Raw genomic sequence first — 9,885 nt, 5'->3', positions numbered from 1 at the left:
TTTACACCAACTACCATCTCAGGTGAAATACAAGAGGCTCTTACACTATTAGGAGACAGCAAGATTGAGGTATGTAAAATTAAGGGTTCTAGATAGGGAATATTGTAGAAAATTCCTCATTTCAAATGTAGATAAAATTAGAGACTGTAGGATTTTGACTGAGAGGAAGAAAGTCAAATGAGATACAAAAGAGGACTTTCTTTGGTCAAAAAGTGATAAGTAGTTGGGGATATACTGCTGGTGAGAGTGGCTAAAGCTGCATCACTGAAAGCATTTAAGTGTCTAAATGAGCTCTAATCACTTGGGTATAAAAGGCTAAGGACTAAGTGCTAGGAGATGGGAAGAATATGGAAGGGTAAATAGTGGTCACCATGGGCCAAACAGCCTTTTTCCATGCTGCATCATTCTATGATTCCACTTGAAAAGTACAGTACTTCTGATAGTGTTTGGTAACTATTTATCACTGGCAAGATCACTCTGCTATGGAGAGTGGAGAATGCCTTTTTAAATCGCTGGCAAGATTGCTCTGCTACGGAGAGGGAAAAGCCTGCTGCTGTGCCCACAGACATTACACAGGTTTTCTATGTTTTCGATATGGACTCGGCCTATTGACTTTTCTCCCCCTAGTCTTACATTCAATGTGCCTGTTCCATTTTTGTTTTTTTAGGGGTTTGTGATTTGCGATTTAGGGGTTCTTTTCTTTCTTAGTTTTGTGGCTATCTGGAGAAGAAGAATTTCAGAGATGTATACTTTAATAATAAATGAAATGAACCTATTTATTTTCGGCTAATAGGAATCAAGGATAAACTGATTATTATCCTGATTCGTCTTGCCAAGGAGAGATTGCCTACAGTACATTGTTATATTTCATCCTCAAGGACCAAGTCATCAGGATTACTGAAGCTAATACAATAAAATTACCAGAATTTCATTTCCACTGAGATGCTCCTCACATCTTCCTTCTTGGATCTTTAGGTCCCAATATCTCATCAGCCTCAATGTTCAGTTGCTGTTTCAAAAATGCAAGTTTTGATCTAGTTTCATGCAACTTCTGAATATTTCCATAAAGACATTGGGAGATAGGATCCTTGCCAACAAGCTTGCAAGACCCAGGCTCAAATGAGCAAAGTTCCAGTCCTGCGAAAACCCCATACTCAAAGAGATACAGATGGTGAGTGTGGGTGTGTAAAAGCAAAAATTTGGGGGAAAAGATCATTAAAATCTGTAATTTGCTGGATTTATTTGATATAAATTTGTTACATTGATGGCAAAATTTAAGACTGTAAAAGAATACCAGAATTCAGTTACAAAGTGATCAGTTTATGAATGATAAGTTAAACATTGCTAATTATTTAGCCCTCAGCTTCAGTTCTGCTTCATCCAAGTGATGTGCCAAAAGAAATTTTCCAGTTGGTGATAAAAGCTGGAGTTTCAAGATGGTGCCGGTGAACCACGGTGATATTCTGTGGGCTAAACTTTGTTTCTGCAGTAGGCAAATGTATTTCAGAAGCTGGAAGGAAGCAATACTGGTGATGTTGGTAAGGACCCAATATGTAATTTAAAAAAAGGCAGGGGATAAGCAGTAGGTCAGACAGCATCCATGGAGAGAGAAACACAGGTATCCTTTCAGGTAAATAATTCTTAAGAAAGTTTACAGTTTACTTTCTACAGATACTGCATGACCTCCCGAGTACTCACGGCAATTTACTTTCTGTTAAATTCCTTACTACATGCAGTTGCTTAGAATCCAGCGATATTCATCCCACTGACATTAAGCACAGAGTTTTGGGAATCTGTTCTTATAGTTCTAAGAGTTTGTCGGGTTAAAATATTGTCACTTGCCACACAAAGCTGCTCACTTCCCTCTGCAATTCAACTGCTGCTCTTACTCAGTGATTGCCAGAGATCCTTTGGGCTATGTGGTGATCCAACAACAGGACTGTAGACATGGATGATTTCCACCTCCCCCTTTTTCGTCTCCGTTGATCTGGAGAAGGAGCAGAGGCAAGTTTTACAGGGAGCATCACTGCTTAATTGGACATGAACATAATTTAGTTTCTACTGGTGATTAAATCCAAGGATCCTTTCACTCTTATGAAAGATAAGCTGGACAGTTCCTTTTGACAAAGGAACCAAATTATATTAATGCATAACCATAGCACCATTACAGGTCATCCTTGGGTGACGAACGCCTGACTTACGGACAATCCTAAATATGAACAAGCTCACATGATGTATTAAAAAGTCCAATGTACATACATATATTAATTTCTATGAATGGCAGAACAAGTTTCTATTCTCACACCATATTGTTCTTTCTTCTATGTTGATCTGGACAAGGAGTCTTATGCTTTTGATGTTATTCATTACTATTCTATGGAAGTGCGGTTAACATAATCAAGTGATTTTCTGACTTAAGGACAAAACTATCTTTAGGACAATTTTAATGTTTAAATGGAACTTGTTACCCATGGACAGTCCATAATAAGCTCCAAATACTTTCAAAATGAAAGCCTGATTTTCATCTACATTTAACATTGTTCTACGAATACCAGCAGCAACATTCAGATCCAGTCAATTCTGCGTCCGTGGAGCAGTGAGGCTACAGGATTAATTGCTGCACCAATGTACCGCCTTCATCTCTCTTTGACTTTGGACCTGCACAGCCATCAGCCTTCCAAAACATCCAGGTTGAGACAGGATTCCTAAATCCTCAATAAAGGCAAATTTTTATTTGCAAGGAGTCACTGTGTTTCATTACAAGGAGTACAGCAAGGCAAGAAGTATACTAACTGCTCCATTACATACAAGACAGAAGGCACAACCCAAAGCAAGTAGGCAAAACAAATTAAGTCACTAGGCTGTTTCCCAGAATTAACAGGTTCTTACCAAATGCACTCACTCAGTGCTGATGTGCAATTCAAAGCAAGGACAAGATATGCAAATCATGAGGGTGAAATTTTGTTTTTAGAGTAAGATTTGGGAGACAATGTGTTTGAGTTAAGTACCAATCTTTTGTTTCACCCACTTTGTTTAACCTACACTTCTACTGCAGTTAATAAATCAGTAGATTCCACCAGCAACAACAGTCACCTTACTGTACCGAACAATCCAGGATTATTTTTACTTCGTCTCATGTCCAGTCGTGAGTTTGATTTTAGCAATACAGAGGCCCCTGTTTTGTGTTCTTCAAAAGCCATCTCTAATGCAAAGCCCTTTTTCACACTACCTTTCTGCCTGCTGAACAGTGAAATAAAGGGGCACGCCACAGGAAGCTCAAACACACAGAGGACACAGTAACAAAGCTTTACATAGCCTTGTCATCCATGCTGCAGCTTTCCTTTTCTCTATCAATTATTTTTCTTCCTTTCCCACCTCATACCGACTAGAGATGCCCTCAGTTTATCCAACAGTCATTACAGACAAGACAGACTGCGGGCATTGATACTTTGCATGACAGAATATCTCTTGTATCCTCTCCCTAGTCCAGGTTTTTGAAGGCAGCTCCAGCTGCTGCCAAACCAAGATCAATGAGCTCTTATGCAGTGACTGAAATCAAGACAGTTTACTTCTGGAGGCCAGTCTTAGACCCAGCTGTGCTTCATGTTTATGGGCTCCAGGATTTACAATACAAACTGCAGCCAGGTGGCTCTGTCCACTGACACACAGAGTTGGACTGAACACAGCTGCTGTCATGCAGTTTTCTCAGCTGTGAATTATGCAGAATGTCACATCTTGGGTAACTCGCCAGAACTTTTAAAGGGTGCAGGAAACCTCCTTCCTCTGCCAGGTTTCACTTCCTCAACAGTACTGCATTTGTGTGAGGACATATTCCTTTTGGTGGTTAGAGATAAAACAGAAGAGAGTTGATGGTGAATGTATTACAGCAAGGCTCTAGCCTAGCGGAACAACTTCTCTGGGCTGTCAAATTTATGATATACTGCCTTTATTTGTAAATTTGTCATATTTCACTTCTTCTTGCTTATGTGTTCAATACCCAGGAAAGTCTTTTTCCCAGCAGTACCCAGCAGCTCACTACTCTCAGAGTAATCAAAATAGATTAAAATGGATTATTAAGCGAAGAAACAGTTGTGGCAGAAACCCTTTTGAAAACCAAAAGAGACAGAGCTAACAGCACAGTTTCTGAAGTAACCTGATCACTGATTCTTAAGATACAAACCCTTCATTAGAGAGGAGAACCTGAATCATTTCATGAATTTTTTTTTAGAAGTCTGATTCCAATCTTTCTAACAACTTTGCATTTTGTTTTGCTGACATGATATTTTTCAATACGTGGTTTGGTTTCAGTTGCTGCCAGTGATCCTACGCAAGTTACGATGGGAAAATGGAGTGGAAAGAACTCATAGTTCCAGCAAGTAGGGCATGGTGGGTGGAGCAAGGGAAGAAAAACAATGACACTACTAAGTTAAGGCTCTTCAAGCCAGAGGCTGCTACAAGGTAATTGGAGCCAGACTGTGTATCATGTGTGACACTGAATAAATGCTTTAGAATGTGACAGGAGACAGCTACAGGAATTTCTCCCAGCCATCAGCAGCATTTAGGACTTCACTAAAAATAAACACTTAGTTGAGAAATGGAGGATCACGTGGCCAACTCAGACCTTTACGGCTCAGTCAAATCAGCTTTTTGATAAACACTTCCAGGTCATCTTCACATTTAACGCCTGTGAATTGGTCCACAACGTTGCCATCCTTAATAGCGATTACAGTCGGGACTGCGGCCACCTGCAAAATATTGGGGAAAAGAAACAATATTACGTTTTTATTTGTGCAACCAAAACTCTGGAAGTGAAAACAAGTCCCAAAATCATTTTTGGTGTAACTCCTTGATTAGAGTCTGTTCTTAATAACACTCAGTTTCAACTCAGTAGGAAATGATGTTTGTGCAGTATGCACCACCACAAATAATTATGCCCACTCCCTTGACACCTACAGGTTTGTCCCCTTCCTAATCTAACACATTCCTCTTTGAAAATTTCTTCTAAAACAGAATCCACCTTCCTTTCAGCATAAAACCACTAATCCTTTTCTGCCAAAAATGTCAGATCTTCATCTCATTACTTATCAAAACCCTTCACGATTCTAAACATATCTTAAGGTTTCTTCTCTCCCCTGAGGGGAACAATCTCAGCTTCTTCTAGTTTCCCCTTTTGTACTAACAGGGATTTCACTAGCTCGGTACTCAAGATGATTAAAAGCAGCCCTGAAGAAGGATCTCAGCCCAACACATCGATTGTTTATTCTTTCCCAGCAATGCTACCTGACCTGCTGAGTTCTTCCTGTGTTGCTTCTGATAAAAAACAGATCCAGTTTTATTGTCTACCATTACATTTTCAGTATAGATCAAGTACAACTGAAAACCCTCCTGCACCAAATGACACTGACGTTAGTTCAGTTGCTAATTTTAAATTTGTGATTGAATCCAATGCTATTGAAGGTAAAAGTGAGAATACAGAGTGATATAGATCAGTTCTGATCTTACTAAATGTAAATCTTAAGAGCTGAACAGTCTACTCTTCTACTTCCTATTTTCAGCACTGAATTACTTTTATTTCTAATCATCAGTTCAACCAAACATGGTAGAAATTATGTACAGAGTCAGTTCCCAGATATAGTGATTCAATAAATGATTCAATTGGTGTTGATGATGTTAAATAGAGGAGCTATGTTGGAGCAATGTATAAATCACTCCCTGTTCAAACCAACAACCCCATGGGATCGTGTACACCCACTAAATTAGATTAATAGTCCATCTCCTGCTGTTATCATCTCACTCAAATATCAGTCTTTATATCTCATTCATCTGCAGAAGCGGTTTACCGACGCCTTCGAAGCAGGCAGCAATCAAACACTTTTGAGTTTATATGAAAAATGTCACCAACTTGTGTCAAACCTGCACTAAAATTAGAACAGAAAATGCTAGCAACACTCGTGGGTCAGGCAGCATCATTTGATCTGAAACGTTAATTATTTTCCTCATTTCACAGATGCTGGCTGATTTGCTGAGAGTTTTCAGATTTTCAGCTTCCACGATTTTACTTTCATTACAGTAAAATTACAACAGTGGTGCAGCTCTTTAACTAAAGAGTTATACATTTTCCATTTCTAGTTCTGCAACAGCCAGTCTGACACGTTGCTATATGCCCATGTAGCAGAAGATACGAGCGCTGGAGCTCTCAGAAGCAACCTACACTTGCATGGCCAGACTCCTCCAGACGTACGGTGTTGGGGGGGAGAAAAGGAATCAAATGATCAAATCACTTCCCTTTCCTAGCAGATTCCTTTTTCACCATTCCCTCTCCGACCCTCATTAGATCGGTATCCTCACACTGATCCACCTTCCCCTCACTTCTTGATACTGATCATCTCCACTCTATCTTTCAGACCAGTTGAAGGGTCTTCACCTGAAACAGTGACCTTCCATTTCCCTATACAGAGATTTCCCTGAACCACGGAGTTCCTCTAGCAGCTTTTTTTTTGTAACCTTTAATTGTCCATGGTTTAAACATTATATTTATCCTTATAATAGATTTTGAGGTTGGCTTACAGGTTGAAAAGGGAAGAACAAGTTGCCAGCAACTGGCAGCTCTAACTCGATTCAGGAAATGCAGCACCACACAAATCTCAAGGGTTTCTGTTAACCCCCTTAATTCACTGCAAATTTGGTATTTTTATTACTTTTTATATATTCAGAAAAATAGCTTTGCTTTGAATTACACAGCCTGAAAACAGATTAAACATTAACTTTTCAAAAGGAATTAGAAATATGACTAACTACTTGCAGGGATATACTGTAGGTCAAAGAAAAGCAGGATTACGAAAATGGAGACACAAGAATGCAGATGCTGGAATCTGGAGTAATAAAAACAAACAGCTGGAAGAACAAAACAAGTCAGGCAGGATGCCCAGAGGAAAACGGACAATTGATATTTGGGTTGAGAACCTTCGTTTGGATTATGGAAGGTTCTTTCAAAGAGTTACCATAGGTACAACAGGCCTTCTGTGCTGTACGTTTCCATTCATTTGTCCAGAGTGCTTGAGGACCCAGGATGAACCTTAGAAGAATTACAATTTATTTTAAACCTTCCCTCTGCTTTAGGAGGTCCAGTCAAGGTTGCTGAAGTCAGCAGAATGGGGGAAAGCAAATCAGAATCATTTGATCAAGTCTGCTGTTTACCTCAACACTTAGGAATTCAGCTCAGGTCAAAAGCCAGTTTTCTGCCCTTCCAAATTTACCAAGCATTCCATTCAGGAATGTCAGAGATAAAGGTGAACAGGCTATATTAAAAAGGTCTGTTTAGCTGCTACTGAAAGAATCAGTGAGTTTTGATTAGGGGCAAATCTGCATTCAGGCAGATGCAGATTTAAGTTAGCCGAGTCCAATTTACACAAGAATGCACAGGGATTCCTGGCCTATCTCAACATATCTAGATGCAATATGCATGACTAGTTTCCATCTCTGGTTCAATAAAGTACAAAACATGAATGCAGAATGGAATTCAGATGTGTACAGAGACCAGCAACTAGGCACTTCCATAATCAAAGTACATCAGATATATCACAGTAAAAACTGGGCCAATAGAAGGCCCAGCCCCTGAGATCAACTGAACTTTGTACCTGGTGACGAGCTCAAAATTTAACCCTTTTACCTTGATCACCACTCTTAAATATTACCTGCCTTCAACAAAAGAACAGAACTTTCCAATTTCTGATCACAGAGATAACCAAAAGTGAAGATCCTGTTTTCCAATCATACCAGACAGACGGATGTTTTAATAGCACCAAAAGTTGTTCTGGTGAGCTGTGTGAACCCGATCTCATCCAAAACTCACACTTCTGTGATCTTATATGCTCCCATATCTTAGCTCCTCCAATCGCCAAGACCTCTGTACTCCTCCAATTTCAGCTTGATAATCAGTAATCACGCCAGAGATATTGATCAAAGCCAGATACAGATGCCATCTAAACGGAGATGGAGCAGCAAGCATCAGGAGTTGGATAAATGTTTTGCCAAGGAGAGGGAACAGGAATGTGTAGTATTTACTGCACCTCTTCCCCAGAGCACCACTGCTCAGTACAAGAGGACATGGCTTTAAGGTAAGGGGAGGGAAGTTCAAGGGGGATATTAGAGGAAGGTTTTTTACTCAGAGAGTGGTTGGTGCATGGAATGCACTGCCTGAGTCATGGTGGAGGCAGATTCACTAGTGAAATTTAAGAGACTACTAGACAGATATATGGAGGAATTTAAGGCGGAGGGTTATATGGGAGGCAGGGTTTAAGGGTCGGCACAACATTGTGGGCTGAATGGCCTGTACTATGCTGTTTTGTTCTTATTTACTCTCATGGGAGGCAAATACGCACAGAATTTAACCTAAGAATCAAAAAATTGCTGGGTTCCAAGGGGAAGATCAAGTCCTATAAATATGTTGGTTCTTGTATTTAAAAGTTCAGGATAGCAACCAAATGTTAAATCAAGGTGTAGAAAAAGATGCATTTTATAAACAAGCCCCTCCACCCAGCAGTAATTAAATTGTATGCCCATACCTTGTACTCAAGGGCGAGGTCTGTGTGATCATCTATGTCTACTTTGGCCATTACAACTTTCCCTTTCTGTTGTGCCACCGCTTTCTCAAGCCTTGGACCCAGCATACGACAAGGGCCGCACCAACTGCAGAGCAGAAAGAAATCAAATGGAGGTGAATGTATTAACAAGAATAACGGTGACATATGTCAGCAGCATTTCTCTCACGAGGCCACTAACAGGATTTCAAAGAACTGCAGAGTATCTCAAGCAAAAGGTCATTCTTCCTATTCAAAGTACGTATGCAGTCCACAACCCTGAGATTCATCTTCTCCATAACCACAGAACAAAGAAGAACTTGGAACCCTTGTAAAGAAAAAACATCAACCAACCCCACCTCCCCACACCCAATAGAAAACACAAGTTGTGTAAACAGGAACAAGAGCATCAACCCCATGAGTGAAATTGCGCAAACAACAAGAAAGAACAAGCAAAAACAAGGAATATAAGATTTATACAAAATTTAAAGACTCCAATTGAACTACAATCCAATCCACAACCCACAGACCCAGAACTTTGGCATCATCCACCGACAGCGTCGGTGGGGGAGAAGAGACCAATCAAACGCAGGGATCTTCCCTCAGAAGCAGTGAGAGACCACCACAATCAGACATCTCCCTCCGGCAGCAATGAGCAAGAGGATGGGAGGTGGCACTGAACACGCACTCGTCTTCTGCACTTGCCTCAATCTTCATCGACGCTTTAATGGACGAGAAGTGGAGTCAATCATGATCAAGAGGAATATGAGGGAGAACTTATTCACTCAAAGGTGGTGAGAGTGTGCAATGAGTTACCAGTGGACGTCCGTTCAATTTGAACACTTAAGAGAAGCTTGGACAAGTCAGAAATGGAGGGATAGGGTCTAGGTGCAGATCAATGGGACTAGGCAGAATAACAGTCTGGCACGGATTAGATGGGCCAATGGGCCTGTTTCACTGCTGCAGTGCTCTATGATTCTATAACATTCCAAACATTGCGGCCTCACCTTTGGTTTATCGGTTTTAGATCATATCTATACTTTATGTTTTATACACCCTAGGTTGTGTTTCACTTGGCAACTGCCATGTAACAATGAAGTGATGTCAGTGAACTTTAGTCTATTCTTGATCTTTGCTGTTACACCTAGTTACTCCTTAAGAACAACTTGATTTTCTATTTTTAGTACCAGTGACCCACCTTTCATTGAACTACAGCAAATAGCTTCATCACAGACCAACCACATTCTGCACTTTCAGTATTTTTGCTGAAATGAAGGAAGCACTGATTTCTGGGGTAAGTTTGTAA

The 9,885-nt window shown here is 40.2% G+C and overlaps 1 protein-coding gene across 1 annotated transcript in view; it reads right to left on the bottom strand.

Annotated features, from left to right (window-relative positions):
* Positions 1–1,215: 1,215 nt before the first annotated feature.
* The window catches only part of txn2 (thioredoxin 2), a 30,877-nt gene continuing 22,207 nt past the window's right edge, over positions 1,216–9,885 (bottom strand). Inside the window, exons 3-5 of the mRNA XM_059953778.1 lie at positions 8,565–8,688; positions 4,622–4,745; positions 1,216–1,987 (exon numbers count right to left, since the gene is read on the bottom strand). Coding sequence (XP_059809761.1) covers positions 4,635–4,745; positions 8,565–8,688 — 235 coding nt within the window. The 3' untranslated portion in view covers positions 1,216–1,987; positions 4,622–4,634. The remainder of the gene's footprint in view (positions 1,988–4,621; positions 4,746–8,564; positions 8,689–9,885) is intronic.

This window comes from Hypanus sabinus, chromosome 29 (genome assembly GCF_030144855.1).
Source record: "Hypanus sabinus isolate sHypSab1 chromosome 29, sHypSab1.hap1, whole genome shotgun sequence".
NCBI lineage: Eukaryota > Metazoa > Chordata > Chondrichthyes > Myliobatiformes > Dasyatidae > Hypanus > Hypanus sabinus.
This window is presented reverse-complemented; position numbering and strand designations above follow the sequence as displayed.